This window comes from Octopus sinensis, unplaced genomic scaffold, assembly GCF_006345805.1.
Source record: "Octopus sinensis unplaced genomic scaffold, ASM634580v1 Contig20289, whole genome shotgun sequence".
NCBI classification, from domain to species: Eukaryota; Metazoa; Mollusca; class Cephalopoda; order Octopoda; family Octopodidae; genus Octopus; species Octopus sinensis.
Genome location: NW_021837026.1, coordinates 2,470 through 23,622, shown reverse-complemented (window position 1 = coordinate 23,622; position 21,153 = coordinate 2,470). Strand labels below are relative to the sequence as shown.

General features: G+C 36.3%; 2 protein-coding genes across 2 annotated transcripts in view; both read right to left on the bottom strand.

Annotated features, from left to right (window-relative positions):
* LOC118762072 (zinc finger protein 271-like) overlaps positions 1 to 6,979 on the bottom strand; it is a 34,500-nt gene extending 27,521 nt beyond the window's left edge. Inside the window, exons 1-2 of the mRNA XM_036500321.1 lie at positions 6,852 to 6,979; positions 3,165 to 3,504 (exon numbers count right to left, since the gene is read on the bottom strand). The gene's annotated coding sequence lies outside the window, so the exon portion shown is untranslated. The remainder of the gene's footprint in view (positions 1 to 3,164; positions 3,505 to 6,851) is intronic.
* On the bottom strand, positions 1,755 to 2,407 carry LOC118762075 (zinc finger protein 675-like; the record flags this gene model as incomplete). The annotated part of the gene is made up of 1 exon (XM_036500327.1): positions 1,755 to 2,407. A coding segment is annotated over one exon (591 nt), but the record flags the coding sequence as incomplete, so codon positions are not given.
* Positions 6,980 to 21,153: the final 14,174 nt, after the last annotated feature.

The window sequence follows — 21,153 nt, the reverse complement described above, 5'->3', positions numbered from 1 at the left end:
TTTGTTCCCTGTATGTTTAGCCCCTTGTGGCCAGTAAAGAAATATATACGTTAAATTAACCAGGAACAAAAGTGTTACTCTTTTACTTGTTTCAGTCATTTGACCGCAGCCATGCTGGAGCACCGCCTTTAATCGAGCAACAGGTGCCAGAGGAGTCTGGCAGCGACCACGCTTGGATGGTGCTCTTTACGTGCCACCGGCACGGGGACCAGACGAGTTCCTCTGCCACTTGTTGGCCTTACAGAAGAATTTTTGGAATGTGATCATTTCGTCTTTGGAAAACATCTCCTACCCATCTGCACTGAATTCTCATCCGTATGCCTTGGATACTGGACATATCACATTTTACTAAAATTTTTACATTTAATGTCTTATCTTGCCATTTTGCTGCATATGTTGTGCTTGAAACACCACATGCGAAAAAATTTCAGCTTTTCTATTTCTTCGTAGAGGGGAGTCCATGCTTCTGCCTCATATAAAAAAATACTCAAAATACAAGATTTCTATTATTTTAGTTGTCAGACTGATATCATGTTCACACAAATACATATATCAAATTAAATACACAACTGAAAGCGCTACTACTTGTTTGATACTGTTATGATTCTTGAACAGGAATATTTATAAAATGCGCTATGTATCTTAACCCTTTCATTACCATATTTCTGTTGAGATGCTCTGTGTTTCCTTCAATTAATTTTAAATATAACAAAGAATTTAGTAAAATAACTTCATTATCGTTAAGCTAGTGTTAGGAACATAAATTATGAGTAAGATTTGGTGGAAGATTTTAATTCAAAATTTATAACAAGACATTTATATTAAAGAGCCAGAGGTGGTTTCAGGTAGGTTGGTATCAAAAGGGTTAAGAATTGTTTCTCTATTATATATTTTAACCCTTTTGTTAGCATACTTCTGTTGAGATGCTGTTTCTTTCAATTAATTTTAAATATAACAAAGAATTTAGTAAAATAACTTCATTATCATTAAGATAGTGTTAGGAACATAAAATGAGACTAAGGTTTGATGGAAGATTTTAATTCAGAACTTATGATAACAAGACATTTGCACTACAGAGCCAGAGGTGGTTTCAGGTAGGTTGGTATCAAAAGGGTTAAGAATTGTTTCTCTATTATATATTTTAACCCTTTTGTTAGCATACTTCTGTTGAGATGCTCTGTGTTTCCTTCAATTAATTTTAAATATAACAAAGAATTTAGTAAAATAACTTCATTATCATTAAGATAGTGTTAGGAACATAAATTGTGACTAAGGTTTGGTGGAAGATTTTAATTCAAAATTTATGATAACAAGACATTTGCACTACAGAGCCAGAGGTGGTTTCACATGGGTTGGTATTGAAGGGGTTAAGGGCAGAGAGCCAAAGCAACGAAGCCCAATCTGACAGGAACATGGAGCAGCACTCTGGCTTGCCAGCTCATGTCACACTTTCCCATCAAAGCCTGCATAGAAGACGGATGCTAAAAATGGATGTTAGAGGATGATGATGATGAAAACACAACAAAGACAAAATCAATGTCACTTAAAACTTTTATTCCTCATTCCCATTCCTTTATTCTCTCATAACAAATTCCTCAAAAATCCAGCACAATCCTCTTCAGAAATCAAAGTCATCTCTGTGTTGACATATTTAGATATATAAATGATATTGAAGTTGTGATTCATGAATTTCATTTTGACATCCAAGAAACTGAAGTTGATAATATCAAGCTTGAAGAGGAATAAACCCTGTCTTTTAGCAGACAAAATGTTCATAATTGTTGTCATGTTTTAATAAATTTTGATATTGATACAGTTACACTTGTGTATGAATACTCCAATGTGTACTTAAGTAGCCTTTTTGAGAGAATGATTTACCACAGATATTACAATGACATGGCTTTTCTCCTGTATGAATACGTTTGTGACTAGTTAAAGTGGTACTATGAGAGAATGATTTGCCACAGATATCACACTGATATGGCTTTTCCCCAGTATGGATACGTTTATGTTTACTCAAGTCATTATTACATGAAAATGATTTATCACAGATATCACAAAGATATGGTTTTTCTCCAGTATGAATATGTTTGTGACGAGTCAAATGATTATTTCTAGAGAATGATTTATCACAGATATCACAATGATATGGCTTCTCTCCTGTGTGAATACGTTTGTGTGTTGTTAAGTTACTATTTAGAAAGAAAGATTTACCACAGATATCACAATGATATGGCTTCTCACCTGTATGAACACGTTTGTGATAAGTTAAAGAGTTATTATGAGAAAATGATTCACCACAGATATCACAATGATATGGATTTTCCCCAGTATGAATACGTATGTGATTAGTCAAGTGACCACTTTCAGAAAATGATTTACCACAGAAGTCACAATGATATGGTTTTTCTCCCGTATGTGTACGTTTGTGTCTATACAAGTCACTACTTCGAGAGAATGATTTACCACAGATATCACAATGATATGGTTTTTCTCCCGTATGTGTACGTTTGTGTCTATACAAGTCACTACTTCGAGAGAATGATTTACCACAGATATTGCAATGATATGGCTTCTCTCCTGTATGTGTACGTACGTGAATAGTCAAAGAACTACTTTGAGAGAATGATTTACCGCAAATATTACAATGATATGCTTTCTCTCCTGTATGCGTAAGTTTGTGTTTAGTCAAGTGATTCCTTTGAGAAAATGATTCACCACAGATATCACAACGATATGGTCTTTCCCCTGTATGAATACGTATGTGATTAATCAAGTGACAATTTCGGGAAAATGATTTACCACAGACATCACAGTGATATGCTTTGTTTCCAGTATGAATATGTTTGTGACGAGTCAAATGACTATTTTTAGAGAATGATTTACCACAGATATCACAGTGATGTGATTTCTCTCCTGTATCAATGCATTTGTGTTTGGTCAAGACTGTTTCTTCAGTGAATGTTTTACCACAGATATCACAGTGATATGGCTTCTCACCTGAATCAGGTTTGTTTGGTTTTCTTAAATCATTCATTATAAGATACTAATTTCTCATACGTAACACAATGATAACGATTTTTGTCCAACCCATGCTAGCATGGAGAACGGACGTTAAACGACGATATCTGTGTCCAGTTGTGTCAGTATTTTCAGAGAATAATTTAACACTGTGTTTCTTTCATCTGTGTTCTTGCTTAATATCTAAAACGGCAGATGTAAACAGTTAAAACTTTTGTAAATTTATCCAAGCTTAATTAACCAAGCAATCACCTTTTTTACATTCCAAACAGTGAAGGCAAGTAAATGTTGCTGTTAATTACATTGTCCAGAAGAAATATTTTCCCATCGTTTGTTGAAGATTTCATTTATACAAAGAAGTCGATGCGTTGATGAATGTGCCTTATGAACATATGGTCTTCCTCTAATTGATGAAAGTCAACAGAAATATCAGGGGCATGTCTGAACGAAGAAATTTCTTTTACGTCACCATGATGCGATATTCTGAAATAGAAAAAGAAGCAGTGAGATAAAGAGAATCATTAAATGACATAGTAATTCAACATTGCAAATCTTACAACATCAACACTGTCATCCATTTAATGTCTATGTTTGCATGGGTCAGAATCCATTGAGGGTTTGAAACTTTTACAACATTCTGTATATAGATGAATCGATTCAACATTTCTCTAAATACTTAGCCGTTTTCCACTCATTTCACTGTGAAGTGGCTAGAGTATATGGCCCCCTAGTCGGTAGAGTATATGCCTCCAATCGTAAGGTTGCAAGTTCGATTTCCAGTCACACATCGTGTATCCAAGTTTTTCTCAAAAATGCTAAGAGTAAAACACGTTTTATATGACACATTCTACAAGTGTCCTAAGTTTGAAAGTGTTTAGTTACAAAAAGTTATTTTTGAAATATGTAGGTCAAAAGGTGAAGATCCCTTTTCTGTTTTAGGGGGACGACATCCAAGTTGATGCTGATGAAATCAAAATGGACAACAATATATTCAATAGTGAAGAAAACAAAATTAAGGCTGACGAGGGGGACATTTGAAAGGGAGAAATCCTATGAATTAAATTAACTACCCTGAACATGGTTCCTGCATTTGTGGGCAATGTGTTGTATAGTCGGATCTGTTCGGTTTGACTGGCAGTTTTTTAAAAAATAATTTCCACGTAATTAAACACTTTTAAACTTTGTATACTGGTAGAATGTGTATATAAAACATTTTTTTTTCTTGGCTTTATTGAGAAAATTCTATAGTTTGTAAGATATTTGTTGTTGTTTTTCTTCAATTTCTGCAATTTCAACCAATCACTGACGTCTATTGAGGCGAAAACATTCTGTGCCGTATGAATATGCCCCTCGTTTAAGAAACAGATTGGGTTTATTTACATTTGTGAAGAAAAAAAATATACCCTTTCCCCCACCCCTAACCCTAAAACAGATTGAAATGCAATAGATCGATACTAAGGTCATAATTATGGGAGACAATTTCATATGACACCACTGGAAAAATTTGCCGTTCATACCGAAAAGATCCCAAAGTTGTTTTCTTTTGCTGTGAGCTCTGTGTTTGTACCCAACAATTTTTCGGGTGATCTTATACGGAGATGTGTCTTGACTAGACCTTCTTCGAATCACTTGGTGGAAATGTGATGGTGAAGTTGTTCACAGAATTAGACAAAGTAAAAGACTGAAATAAATCCAACCAGTTAGTAGAGCCATCTATTGGAGAATTAAAAAAATACAATCATATAAAGGGAAATTGTCTTCCCAATAGCAACATATGGATGCGAGACCTGGACACTAAAGAAAGCTGACCAGAAGAGAATTAATGCATTCAAGCTTTGGTGTTGGAGAAGACTTTTGCGGATTCCATGGAAAGCGAGGCTCACCAATGGAGAAGTTCTTAATCAGATCAGGCCGAAAATGTCACTAGAAGCTGGGATCACCAAGCGTAGATTGGCATATTTCGGTCATATTATGCAGAGAAAATCCCTGGAGAAGGACATCATGCTTGAAATGGTCAGTGGCAAGAGAGGAAGAGGCCGACCAAGAACCCGCTGGCTTGACACCATCAACAGTGATACCGGAATGGACATAGCCAATCTGAAAGAAGCGGCCCAGGATAGAACTGACTGGAGGACACTGATCCAACGAGTGACTGAGAGTCGACTTCGACTGAGCGGATAGATAAATATATATATATATATGGTGCTGGTCAATGGAGAAATTCTTAATCAGATCAGGCCGAAAATGTTGCTAGAAGCTTGGACCATCAAGCATAGATTGGCATATTTCGGTCATATTATGCAGAGAAAATCCCTGTAGAAGGACATCATGCTTGGAATGGTCAGTGACAAGAGAGGAAGAGGCCGACCAAGAACCCGCTGGCTTGACACCATCAAGAGTGATACCAGAATGGACATGGCCAATCTGAAAGGATAGAACTGACTGGAGGACACTGATCCAACGAGTGACCGATAGTCGACTTCGACTGAACGGATAGATAAATAGATATATATATACACGGTGCTGGTCAATGGAGAAATTCTTAAGCAGATCAGGCCAAAAATGTTGCTAGAAGCTTGGATCACCGAGCATAGATTGGCATATTTCGGTCATATTATGCAGAGAAAATCCCTGTAGAAGGACATCATGCTTGGAATGGTCAGTGACAAGAGAGGATGAGGCCGACCAAGAACCCGCTGGCTTGACACCATCAAGAGTGATACCGGAATGGACATGGCCAATCTGAAGGAAGCGGCCTAGGATAGAACTGACACTGATCCAACGAGTGACCGAGAGTCGACTTCGACTGAGCGGATAGATAGAGGAAGGGAAATAACTGCTGCAACACTTGAAACAAGCGCCATTTAAATTATCAATTAAGGTTTTTAATTACTGACCACTGACTCGTTGTTTGTATCTGAATACGGTGAGTTGACAAAGATATACTTTAAGGTTGTAATGGTGATAATGATAATAATGTAAATGATAGAATTATGTGAACCTCTCGATGTTAAAGTAATTATTTTTCGAAGCGAAAACAAAACAGCATCAGGAAAATATATTTCCTCATCCTAATTAATAAATTCTTAACTGAAATGTCGACCTGTTGTTTATGAGAATTACATGTAATATAAAGGAAATTCGTTGGTAAAATGAGAGTAATGTAGCGTAATTAGTGTTAAGTAGCTTGTTTACCAACCACATGGTTCCGGGTTCAGTCCCACTGCGTGGCACCTTGGGCGAGTGTCTTCTACTATAGCCCCGGGCCGACCAAAGCCTTGTGAGTGGATTTGGTAGACGGAAACTGAAAGAAGCCTGTCGTATATATGTGTATATATATATACGTATATATGTGTATATATATATATATATATATACATATATATATATATATATATATATATACATATATATATATATATATATATATACATATATATATGTATATATATATATATATATACATATATATATATATGTGTGTGTTTGTGTGTCTGTGTTTGTCCCCGTAGCATTGCTTGACAACCGATGCTGGTGTGTTTATGTTCCCGTTACTTAGCGGTTCGGCCGAAAGAGACAGATAGAATAAGTACTGGGCTTACAAAAGAATAAGACCCGGGATCGAGTTGCTCGATTAAATGCGGTGCTCCAGCATGGCCGCAGTCAAATGACTGAAACAAGTAAAAGAGTATATATATATATATATATATATAATGTAGCATAATTAATTAGTAAAATGAGAGGAAACCGATCAGAGAAAACCACATTAATTAGTGTTGTCTTGTTTGTTAATGAGACACTAAGTAATTGGTGAGTTGATAAAGACTTACTTGAAGGTTATATTAATAATAGTAACGATGATGGTGATGGTTTTCAATTTTGGCCCAGGACCAGCAATGTTTGAGGCGAAGAGAAAGTCGATTACAAACACCCCATATAGCTTTAACGGAGTACTGTTTAAGATGAGTGCTCCCGGTGCACGCATCCGCGGTGGCTAGTCGTGATTAGTCGATCCTATAATGAGTACCTAGCGCGAGTGCGCGTATGCAAATTAATGTTTTTTTTTAAACAAAATAAATAATTTCTTTACACCCGTAGTGTGTTATTTTTATTTAATTTGTTTAGAAAAATTTATTTATTTTGTTTAAAAATTTACTTTGTGTTTTTATTTATTTAAAAAAATTATTTACTTTGTGTAAAAATTATTTATTTTGTTTCAAAAAAATCCATCTATGGATCTTTTCGGTTTGAACGGCAGTTTTTAACATAATTTCCACGTAACTAAACACTTTTAAACTTCGTATACTGGTAGATTGTGTTTTTAAAACATCTTTTTCTCTTGGCTTTATTGAGAAAATTCTATAGTTTGTAAGATATTTGGGGGGTTTTTCCTTCAATTTCTGCAATTTCAACTAATCAATGACGTCCATAGAGCTAAAAAACATTCTTTGCCGTATGAATATGTCCCTCGTTTAAGAAACAGACTGGGTTTATCTACATTTGTGAATAAAAAAAGATACCCTTCCCACTAACCCTAACCCTAAAATAGATTGAAATGCAATAGATCGATACTCGGGTCATAATTATGGGTGACAATTTCATATGACACCGCTAGAAAAAACTGCCGTTCAAACCGAAAAGATCCCCATCTATTATTTACTTTGTGTAAAAGAAGTTATTTTCTGTAAAAATTATTTATTTTGTTTAAAAAAAAACAACCCAAATATTAATTTGCATACGCGCACATGCGCTAGGCAGTCGTTGTAGGATCGACTAATCACGACTAGCTAGCGCGGGTGTGCGCACGTGGACATTTCAAAAACACCTTTGGTTCGAGTGTTACATGTGGTATGAATTAAATCGTTGGAAGATTTTGTGGCTTAACGGTAATTCAAAATTTTCTATTACTAGATTTCTGGTGATGTAGATTACGATGATAATACTTTTCAGATTGTGTAGATTACGATTATATACGAATTTACGAATTATTTGTGTAAAACTCGGAGACGGTGGGATATGGAAGAGTTTCGAATAATTTACGCCTCTGTCTTGTTTCCTTATAATTTACTGAGTGGGGGGGGGGGGGGCTCGGAAAATTCCCAGGATCAACCTGGAAACTAAAATGTGTAACAGTTGTAAGGCATCGTATATTGACGGAATAAGACGGAAAAAAAGGGCGCTGACGAACGGGGGTGGGGGGGGGGCTCGGAAAATTCCCAGGATCAACCGTAGAGGATCCACGCCCAGGTGGCAAAAATGGAAAAAAAAATGTGTAACAGGTGTAAGGCATCGTATATTGAAGGAATATGACGAAAAAAAAGCGAGTTGACAAACGGGGAGGGGAGGGGGCTCGGAAAATTGCCTACGATTTAAAGAAAAATTTACCATCAATTTTCACCATTTTAAACGCATTGTTGGCATAAGGGAAGTAACTCTCTAAAAATCTCTATATATAAACGGCAGTTTTTCTGTGTGTCTGTCAGGTTGTACCCTCACCCTGACCACGGCTTTCAACCGATTCTGATGAAACTTGACACACACATAGCCCAATGTCATAATTAAAAACTAACGCAGCGAAAATTTTGAAAAGTTCCCCCAGTTCTGAAAAAAATCGATAAATTCGACATGGGGTCGAGAATCAGAAACACAAACCACAGACTGTCTAGGGGACGCAACTCCACCCTTTTAACTCTCAAAAATAAATTTACCATAATTTTTTTTCAATTTTTTTGCTATTTTCAATATTTTTCAATATTTTTGCTAAAAATGCTTTATAGTTATTTCCCTTACAAACCCGAGCAACGCCGGGCGATACTGCTAGTCTATATATATATTTTTTTTTATTTTACAAACAAAAAGTGAAAACTGAAGTAATGGAATTTGAATTTTTGAAGTTGCGATTGATAATTATTCTGTGACAATCAATAATATTTGAAAACTGAAGTAATGGAATTTGAATTTTTGAAGTTGCGATTGATAATTATTCTGTGACAATCAATAATATTTGAAAACTGAAGTAATGGAATTTGAATTTTTGAAGTTGCGATTGATAATTATTCTGTGACAATCAATAATATTTGAAAACTGAAGTAATGGAATTTGAATTTTTGAAGTTGCGATTGATAATTATTCTGTGACAATCAATAATATTTGAAAACTGAAGTAATGGAATTTGAATTTTTGAAGTTGCGATTGATAATTATTCTGTGACAATCAATAATATTGAAAACTGAAGTAATGGAATTTGAATTTTTGAAGTTGCGATTGATAATTATTCTGTGACAATCAATAATATTTGAAAACTGAAGTAATGGAATTTGAATTTTTGAAGTTGCGATTGATAATTATTCTGTGACAATCAATAATATTTGAAAACTGAAGTAATGGAATTTGAATTTTTGAAGTTGCGATTGATAAATATTCTGTGACAATCAATAATATTTGAAAACTGAAGTAATGGAATTTGAATTTTTGAAGTTGCGATTGATAATTATTCTGTGACAATCAATAATATTTGAAAACTGAAGTAATGGAATTTGAATTTTTGAAGTTGCGATTGATAATTATTCTGTGACAATCAATAATATTTGAAAACTGAAGTAATGGAATTTGAATTTTTGAAGTTGCGATTGATAATTATTCTGTGACAATCAATAATATTGGGAAAATATAATCTGTACTTACCACATGCGTGGTAGATTTGCTGATTATTTTCAACAAATCTACCACGCTTCTATTTCAAATTCTTTAACGTTGTCAGTTATCGTAGGCAATTTTCCGAGCCCCCCCCCCCGTTTGTCAGCGCGCTTTTTTTTCGTCATATTCCTTCAATATACGATGCCTTACACCTCTTACACATATTTTTTTCCATTTTTGCCACCTGGGCGTGGATCCTCTACGGTTGATCCTGGGAATTTTCCGAGCCCCCTCCCCACCCACCCCCGTTTGTCAGCGCGCTTTTTTTTCGTCATATTCCTTCAATATACGATGCTTTACACCTGTTACACATATTTTTTTCCATTTTTGCCACCTGGGCGTGGATCCTCTACGGTTGATCCTGGGAATTTTCCGTAAGACAATCCTCAGAAAAGTAAGACAATCCTCAGAAACAGGAATATAGACTTGAGAATCAAGACACATCCCTGTGTAACGACACCCGAAAAATGGTTAGGTATAAACACAGAGCTCACAGTAAAAGAAAACAACTTTGGCATCTTTTTGGTTTAAACAGCAGTTTTTTCTAGCGGTGTCATATGAAATTGTCACCCATAATTATGACCCTAGTATCGATCTATTGCATTTCAATCTGTTTTAGGGGTGGGGGAAAGGGTATCTTTTTTTCTTCACAAATGTAAATAAACCCAATCTGTTTCTTAAACGAGGGACATATTCATACGGCACAGAATGTTTTCCCCTCAATAGACGTCAGTGATTGGTTGAAATTGCAGAAATTGAAGAAAACAACAACAAATATCTTAGAAACCATAGAATTTTCTCAATAAAGCCAAGACAAAAAGATGTTTTATAAACACATTCTACCAGTACACGAAGTTTAAAAGTGTTTAGTTACGTGGAAATTATTTTAAAAAACTGCCGGTCAAACCGAAAAGATCCCAACTTTGTAGGATTCAAGTGCTTTTAGGATACCATAGATATGCAAGTACCAAATACAATTTGTGACCATCACTCCATCTCAGCAGGGGTTCTTGTTAACTGTTTTGCATATATCATCATCATCATTTAATGTTATCTTCCATGCTAGCGTGTGTTTGATCGGTTGAAAGAAGCTGGTAAGACAGAGGACTTTATCAAGCATGACTGTCTGCTTTGGCAGGGTTTCTACAGCTGGGAACCCTTCCTAATGCCAACCGCTTTACAGAGTGGAGTGGGTGCTTTTTACATGGCATCAGCACATATATACTTGGGCAAGTGTCTTCTACTATAGCTTCGGGTCGACCAAAGCTTGTGAGTGGATTTGGTAGATGGAAACTGAAAGAAGCCCGTCGTATATATACATAGATGTATGTGTGTGTGTCTGTGTTTGTCTCCCTAGCATTGCTTGACAACCGATGCTGGTGTGTTTATGTCCCAATATCTGCCTCAATATATTCCATCTATTATTCCATTAAAGCATGGAAAAGTAGATGTTAAAACGATGACAATGATGATGGTCCTCTTCTGCTTTTGAAGCAAGTGGTCTTGTGTTCATCCCTATTATGTGGTATCTGGACCAAATGTCTTCTAATATAACCCTGGGCCAACTAAAGCATTGTGAGGGGATTTGCTACATGGAAAGTGTATCATTTACGGGATTATGTGTATGTGTGTATCTGTCTCTGTGTTTGACCCCCTTTGCAGCCATAAAGCATTTGACTATGAGCGTTAGTTTGCTTATATCCTTGTGACTAAGTGATTGGGCAAATGTGACTGGTGGAATAGGAGTAGCTGTGTGGTAAGTAGCTTGTTTACCAACCACATGGTTCCGGGTTCAGTCCCACTGCGTGGCACTTTGGGCAAGTGTCTTCTGCTATAGCCTCGGGCCGACCAATGCCTTGTGAGTGGATTTGGTAGAAGGAAACTGAAAGAAGCCTGTCGTATATATATATTTATATGTATGTGTGTTTGTGTTTGTCCCCCTAGCATTGCTTGACAACCGATGCTGGTGTGTTTATGTCCCCGTTACTTAGCGGTTCAGCAAAAGAGGCCAATAGAATAAGTCCCGGGGTCGAGTTGCTCGATTAAAGGCGGTGCTCCAGCATGGCCGCAGTCAAATGACTGAAACAAGTAAAAGAAAAAAAATACTGGAGTTGATACATTTGACCGATCCATTCAAAGAAGTACTCCAGCATGGCCACGGTCTACTTGGTGAAACAGTAACTGACACTTTGTTTTAGTTTATTCGATCAACTGAAAAGCCTGCTCATGGAATTAACATGCAAATGGCTGAGTATTCCACAGACATGGGGACCCTTGATATAGTCTTCAGGGAGGCACAGCATGACACAGATGGTGAGAAGACTGGCCCTTTGAATTACAGGTGAAACTCATTTTTGACACCTGAGTGGACTGATGCAAAGTGAAATAAAATGGCTTGGAGACTCATTGCACCACTGTGTATCAAACTCACAACTTTATAATTGTGAGTGAAATACCCTAACCACTAAGCCATGCCACTTCACAGGTGAAACAAGTGAAAGGAGAGAAGAGAAAGAAAACAGATAAATAATTAGAGAAATGTGGAAGCGATTCATCTATATACAGAATGTTGTAAAAGTTTCAATGCCTCAATGGATTCTGACCCATGCAAACGTAGATATTAAATGGATGACAGTGTTGATGTTGTAAGATTTGCAATGTTGAATTACTATGTCATTTAATGATTCTCTTTATCTCACTGCTTCTTTTTCTATTTCAGAATATCACTTCATGTTGACGTTTCTTCATTCAGATGTACCTTTGATATTTTGATTGACTTTCATCAATTAAAGGAAGACCATATATTCATAAGGCACATTCATCAATACATCAAGTTCTTTGTATAAATGAAATCTTCAACAAATGATGGGAAAAAATTTCTTCTGGACAATGTAATTAACAGCAACATTTACTGGTCTTCGTTATCTGGAATGTAGAGGAGATGATTCCTTTAAAGGTTATGGTCGGATAACTTTATGAAAGAGTTAACAGTTTACATTTTCTGTTTTAGATTTTAAGTAAAATCACCGATGAAAGAAACACAGCATTAGATTATTCTTTGATAATTGTGACACAACTGAACACAAACATTCTCATAGAAATGAAATAGACACTATCATTGTGATATTTATGACAAACTGTCCTCTCATAATGAATCATTTAACTGAAACAAACAACCCTGATGCAGGAGAGAGGCCATATCACTCTTATATCCATGGTAAATCATTTTCTGAAAATGATTTGACTAGTCATAAACGTATCCATACTAGGGAAAAACCATATCTGTGTGACGTCTATGGTATAACTCACCACAAACGTATTCATATAGGTGAGAAGCCATATCATTGTAACATCTGTGGTAAATCATTCGCTGAAAATAATAATTTGACTAGACACAAACTTACTCATAGTGGGGAAAAACCATATCGGTGTGATATCTGTGGTAAATCATTCTCTGATAATAGCTCTTTAACTAGTCACAAATATACTCATACTGGGGAAAAACCATATCACTGTGACATCTGTGGTAAATCATTTTCTAACAGTACCACTTTTACTTGTCACAAACGTATTCATACAGGAGGAAAGCCATATCATTGTGATATCTGTGGCATATCTTTGTCGGCTAGTAAGTTGACTAGTCACAAACGTATTCATACTGGGGAAAAACCATATCATTGTGATATTTGTGATAAATCATTCTCTCAAAAAGGCGATTTAACTCGTCACAAACACATTCATACAGGAGAGAAGCCATATCATTGTGACATCTGTGGTGAATCATACTCTTATAATAGTCAGTTGATTATTCACAAACGTGTTCATACAGGTGAGAAGCCATATCATTGTGATATTTGTGGTAAATCCTTCTCTGGAAAGAGTGACTTGACTAAACACAAACGTGTTCATACAGGAGAGAAGCCATATCATTGTGATATTTGTGGTAAATGTTTCTCTCAAAGTGGTTACTTGACTAAACACAAACTTACACATACAGGAGAGAAAGTATATCATTGTAATATCTGTGGCAAATCATTCTCTCAAAGTGGTGGGTTGGCTACACACAAACTTACACATACAGGAGAGAAAGGATATCAGTGTGATATCTGTGGTAAATCATTCTCTCAGAATAGTAACTTGACTAATCACAGACGTATTCATACTGGGGAAAAACCATATCACTGTGACATCTGTGGTAAATCATTTTCTAACAGTAGCACTTTTACTTATCACAAACGTATTCATACAGGAGAGAAACCATATCATTGTGATATCTGTGGTAAATCATTCTCTCACAGTAGTGACTTAACTTGTCACAAACGTATTCATACAGGAGAGAAACCATATCAGTGTGATGTCTGTGGTAAATGTTTCTCTCAAAATGGACACTTAAATACACATGTGAGTATTCATACACAAGTGTAACATTATGAAAATGGAAATCAATTAGAACGGGACAACAATTATGAATATTTTATTTGCTAAAAGACAGGGTTCTTTCCTCGTTAAGCTTGATGTTATCAACTTCAATTCCATCACTGTCAATATGAAATTTATGAATAACGACTTCAATATATTATATGTGTTTCTTTACTACCCACAAGGGGCTAAACATAGAGGGGACAAACGGATTAAGTCGATTACATCGATCCCAGCGCGTAACTGGTACTTAATATAATGTGGCAAGTTGGCAGAAACGTTAGCATGCCGGGCAAAATGTATGGCCGTATTTTGTCTGCCGTTACGTTCTGAGTTCAAATTCCGCCGAGGTCGACTTTGCCTTTCATCCTTTCGGGGTTGATGAATTATGGACCAGTTTTGCATTGGGGTCGATATAATCGACTTAATCCGTTTGTCCTCTCGGTGTTTAGCTCCGTTTGGGTAGCAAAGAAATAGGTACTTAATTTATCAACCCTGAACTGATGAAAGGCAAAGTCGACCTCGGCAGAATTTGAACTCAGAATGTAACGACAGAGGAAATACGGCCACACATTTCGCCCGGTGTGCTAACGTTTCTGCCAGCTCGCTGCCTTCTTCAATATAATGTATATATCAACACAGCAATGACTTTGATTTCTGAAGATGATTGTATGGAATTTTTGAGGAATTTGTTATGAGAGAATAAAGGAATGGGAATAAGGAATAAAATTTTTAAGTGACACTGATTTTGTCTTTGTTGTGTTTTCTTCATCATCATCATCCACTTTCTTCGCAAGTAAGGGTAGGACAGTGTGACATAAGTGCTGCTCTGTGTTCCAGTCAGACTTGGCTTGGATTCTTTTGCTGTATGCCTTAACATACATGGCGCATTTTATAAATATGCCTGTTCAAGTATTGTTGTAGTATGAAATGAATAGTAGCTCTTTCCGTTGTGGATTTCATTCGATATATATATATAGGCGCAGGAGTGGCTGTGTGGTAAGTAGCTTGCTTACCAACCACATGGTTCTAGGTTCAGTCCCACTGCATGGCACCTTGGGCATGTGTCTTCTACTATAGCCTCGGGCCGGCCAAAGCCTTGTGAGTGGATTTGGTATATATATATGTGTGTGTGTGTGTGTTTGTCCCCCCAACATCGCTTGACAACCGATGCTGGTGTGTTTACGTCCCCGTAACTTGGCGGTTCGGCAAAAGAGACCGATAGAATAAGTACTAGGCTTAAAAAGAATAAGTCCTGGGGTCTGTTTGCTTGACTAAATGCGGTGCTCCAGCATGGCCGCAGTCAAATGACTGAAACAAGTAAAAGAGTATGTTTACAGCTATTCCATGACATCAGGACAGTATTCAAGAGTAACAGAACACTTCGCAAATATCTCCTTCAAGTAAAACTACCAACAGAAGAAAATATGGCCAAAAACTGCATGTATTCCATCCCATGCAGCTGTGGTAGGGTATACAAAAGCCAAAAATGCCGTCCCCTCAAAATAAGGGTAGAGGAACATCGCAAAGCTGTGACACAGGGAGATATTGATAAATTGGGTATAACTGATTATGTATGGAAATATGGCGACCTCCTCCCACTGTGGGATGAAGTTAAAATAGTAGACAGAGAACACCACTGGAATAGAAGAAAACTAAAAGAAGCAACACATATTCTAGGACACAACAACCTCCTAAGCAGACCGAGTGCAGATATGAGCAGCATATGGGAACTGGTATTAAGGAAGGATCAAGGTGGTGAGCTGGCGGAAGCGTTAGCACGCCGGGCGAAATGCTTGGCAGTATTTCGTCTGCTGTTAGGCTCTGAGTTCAAATTCCGCCGAGGTCGACTTTGCCTTTCATCCTTTCGGAGTCGATAAATTAAGTACCAGTCTATATAATCGACTTAATCTGTTTGTTTGTCCTCTCTGTGTTTAGCCTCTTGTGGGTAGTAAAGAAATAGGTATTAAGGAAGGATAGGAGAATATTAGATTTATATGAGTGAATTTTAGGTTTTATAAATCTAATATTCTCCTAAGCACATAACAAGTGATGAGCGATAAGATACAATCACTTGAGTAAGGAATGACCATGCTTCTATTTCTCTTTTAATAATGCCTGTTCTTGTTCCAACCATGGCTGCCTCTGCGTAGTTATTTGTGTTGTTGTTTATTTTGTAAAACAGAGGGTTGCTAGCACATCACCCTCTACCCACCATCATCTCGAAAGAGTCCAGAAGCTGGCTACCCGCATGGTTCTTGGTCTCAAGCATGTCTTATGAAGAAAGGATGAAGACGCTCGACCTTTATTCTCTAGAAAAACGACGACGCCGTGGTGATCTCATTCTTGCTCACAACATCATAAGCAGAAAGTGTAAACTCTCAAAAGAGCTGTTTTGCACTCCTGCTCCAGAGCGTCGGCTGCGGGATCACTCCGAAAAGCTCTATCTGCGATGATTTCATCTCAATTGAAGGAGAGGGGCTTTCTCCGTCCGGGTTACGGATCAGTGGAATAAGCTGCCAACGACTGCTAGTTTCAAAGTCTCCGTTGACCACAAATGGCATGATCACCCTCCCTGTACATAACTCCATGTCCCCCTACATGGCCCTGCTTTTCGCTTTTTGAGCCAAAAAATTAACTTAACTTCCCTGATAACAGGTATAGATGCAAATCTAATTACTTGTCGCCTTTTAAAATGTGGCATAACTTGGTGATCAGTCGACTTACAACACCTTTCTTCATCTTGAGTTTATTTGGTAGAGTATGTTCGTTAACTTGACAACAAGGTCATGGTGAGATATTATTGGCTGTAAGCAAATGAGTCCATATTACTAAGATTTTACATTTAATGTCTTATCTTGCCATTTTGCTGCATATGTTGTGGTGCAAACACCACATGCGAAAAAATTTTAGTTTTTCTATTTCTTCGTAGAAGGGAGTCCATGCTTCTGACTCATATGAAAAAAATACTCAAAATACAAGATTTCTATTATTTTAGTTGTCAGACTGATATCATGTTCACACAAATACATATATCAAATTAAATACACAACTGAAAGCGCTACTACATGTTTGATACTGTTATGATTCTTGAACAGGAATATTTATAAAATGCGCCATGTATCTTAACCCTTTCATTACCATATTTCTGTTGAGATGCTCTGTGTTTCTTTCAATTAATTTTAAATATAACAAAGAATTTAGTAAAATAACTTCATTATTGTTAAGCTAGTGTTAGGAACATAAATTGTGACTGAGGTTTCGTGGAAGATTTTAATTCAAAATTTATGATAACAAGACACTTGTACAACAGAGCCAGAGCAGGTTTCAGCTTGGTTGGTATTGAAAGGGTTAAAGGCATAGAGCCAAAGAAACCAAGCCCAATCTGACAGGAACGTGGAGCAGCACTCTGGCTTGCCAGCTCATATCACACTTTCCCATCAAAGCCTGCATAGAAAACGGATGCTAAAAATGGATGTTAGAGGATGATGATGAAAACACAACAAAGACAAAATCAATGTCAGTCAAAACTTTTATTCCTTATTCCCATTCCTTTATTCTCACATAACAAATTCCTCAAAAATCCAGCACAATCCTCTCCAGAAACCAAAGTCATCTCTGTGTTGATATATTTAGATATATAAATGATATTGAAGTTGTGATTCATGAATTTCATGTTGACATCCAAGAAACTGAAGTTGATAATGTCAAGCTTGAAGAGGAATAAACCCTGTCTTTTAGCAGACAAAATATTCATTAATTGGTATGTTGTAATAATTTTGATATTCATACGGTTACACTTGTGTATGAATATTCAAATGTGTAATTAAGTGGCCTTTTTGAGAGAATGACTCACCACAGGTATTACAATGATATGGCTTCTCTCCTATATGAATAAGTTTGTGATTAGATAAATTGATTTTTGAGAGAATGATTTACCGCAGATATGACACTGTTATGCATTCGTAACTGGTCAAGAGAATGATTTACCGCAGATATTACAAGGATATGCTTTCTCTCCTGTATGTGTAAGTTTGCGTTTAATCAACTCACCACTTTGAATGAAAGATTTACCATGAATATTACAATGATATGTATGAATATGTTTGTGACGAGTTAAATCACTATTATGAGAAAATGATTTACCACAGATATCACATGGATATGGTTTTTTCTCCAGTATGAATACGTTTGTGACTAGTCACATTTATATGGCTTTTCTTCTGTATGTGAAAGTTTGTGTTTAGCCAAGGCATCACTCCGAGAGTAAGATTCAGCACAGATATCACAACGATATGGCCTCACTCCTGTATGTGTATGTTTGTGACAAGTTAAGGTACCATTTTGAGAAAATGATTTGCCACAGATATTGCAATGATATGGTTTTTCCCCAGTATGAATATGTTTGTGACTGGTCAAGTTACTATTTCTAGAGAATGATTTGCCACAGATATCACAACGATATGCTTTCTCTCCTGTATGTGTAAGTTTGTGTTTAGTCAAGTTACTATTTAGAGAGAAAGATTTACCACAGATGTTACAATGATATGGCTTCTCACCTGTATGAACACACGTTTGTGATAAGTTAAAGAGCTATTATGAGAAAATGATTCACCACAGACATCACAGTGATATGGATTTTCCCCTGTATGAGTACGCTTGTGCCTAGTCACGTGGCCACTTTCAGAAAATGATTTTCCACAGATGTCACAATGATATGGTTTTTCTCCCGAATGTGTACGTTTGTGTCTAAACAAGACACCACTTCGAGAGAATGATTTACCACAAATATCACAATGATATGGCTTCTCTCCCGTATGTGTACGTACGTGAATAGTCAAGGAACTACTTTGAGAGAATGATTTATCACAGGTATTGCAATGAAATGGCTTCTCTCCTGTATGTGTAAGTATGTGGCTAGTCAAGGAACCTCTTTGAGAGAATGACTTACCACAGATATCACAGTGATATGGCCTCTCACCTGAATCAGGTTTGTTTGGTTTTCTTAAATCATTCATTATAAGATACTAATTTCTCATATGTATCACAATGATAATGATTTTTTCATTTCTATGAATATATCTGTGTTCAGTATTTTCAGAGAATAATTTAACACTATGTGTCTTTCGTGTGTGTTCTTGCTTAATATCTAAAACGGTAGATGTAAACAGTTAAAACTTTTGTAAATTTATCCAAGCTTAATTAACCAAGCAATCACCTTCTCTACATTCCAAACAGCGAAGACAAGTGAATGTTGCTATCAATTCCATCGTAGAAGAAATATTTTCTTATCGTTTGTCGTTGATGCATTAATGAATGTGCCTTATGAATATATGGTCTTCTTTATTGATGAAAGTCAATAGAAATATCAGAGGCACATCTGAATGGAGAGATTTCTTTAACGTCAACATGATGTGATATTCTGAAATAGAAAAAGAAGCAGTGAGATAAAGAGAATCGTTAAACGACATAGTAATTCAACATTGCAAATCTTACAACATCAACACTGTCATCCATTTAATGTCAATATCTGCAGGGGTCGGGGTTCATTGAGGCATTGAAAGCTTTAAAATATATGAAAAATGGTTGGAGGGTGAAATTTCCGTTGGTTCCACCCACACCATACCCCGTTTTCTCGACACCCCCAAAAGTGTTTCGTGGCACATAAGGTGGTCACCATAAATCATTAAACGAGAATAAAAATAATTCCAACGATACCGGGATAGGGGTTTCTCGCCCCATTTTCCTAATAAAAAGAAGGGGTTCGCGGTACATTACGAAGTCAGGGTACTTGGGACTACATTGATCTTTTCATGTTGTGGTTTAGACACTATCTTCTCTTTTTCTTTGTTTTTGTGCCCGGGTCAGACGCTTTCGGAAACTCACGATGTGAATTTTCCGAGGCCTTTCCCCCCCCGAGTCCCATTTCGCGCATTTTTTTGTCATATTCGTTTAAGGCAAGTTGTTTTACACCTATTTTCTTTTTGTTTTTATAATCGGGTCAAACGCTTTATTTTGACCCGATTATTTTTTTACGTTAAAGAAGATCGTTCAGGTGAAAGTATCAAAGCTTACCCGAAATTCTACGATATCCCACAGTCCCCGAAAAGATTTTGGTAACAAAAAAGTATGTAATCATCATTTCAGTTTGGAAGTTATTAATTAAGACGAGTAAATATATTTTCTTAATTGTTGTCAGGTTCCCTCTTCGAAAAATAATTACTGTAACATCGAGAAGTTCACAGAATTCTATTATTCACATCATTATTATTATTATTAGTAGTAGTAGTATCACCTTTACAGCCTTAAAGGAAATCTTTATCAACTTACCGTATTCACAAATAAGCAACGAGTCACTGAATCAGTAATTAAGCACCTTAATTAAGAATTTAAAAGAAGCGAGGTTGAGGTGTTGTGTTGTTATTTCCCTTTACACGATTGTATTTCTGCTATGCTCCAATAGATGGCTCTACTGGAGAATTTAAATACAATCATACAAAAAGGAATTAAAATGTTTAGATTCAAATAATTGGAGGAAATTTGGGATCTTTTCGGTTTGAACGGCAGTTTTTTTAATAATTTCTACGTAACTAAACACTTTTAAACTTCGTATACTGGTAGAATGTGTTTGAAAAAATTATTTTTCTCTTGGCTTTATTGAGAAAATTCTATGGTTTCTAAGATATTTGCTGTTTTTTTCTTCAATTTCAACCAATCAATGACGTCTATTGAGGTGAAAATTTGAAAAAAGTTGAAGGGAGGCTCCTGACAGAAAGGGACAAAGAAAAATCAGTGGAGCCATCTATTGGAAGAAAGAAAATCATGTAAAGGGAAATAACCTCTACAACACTTCAATCTCGCTTCTTTTAAATTCTTAATTAAGGTGCTTAATTACTGCTTCACTGACTCGTTCCTTATTGTGAATACGGTAAGTTGATAAAGATTTCCTTTAAGGCTGTAAAGGTGATAATACTACTACTACTAATAATAATGATGTTACAGTAATTATTTTTCGAA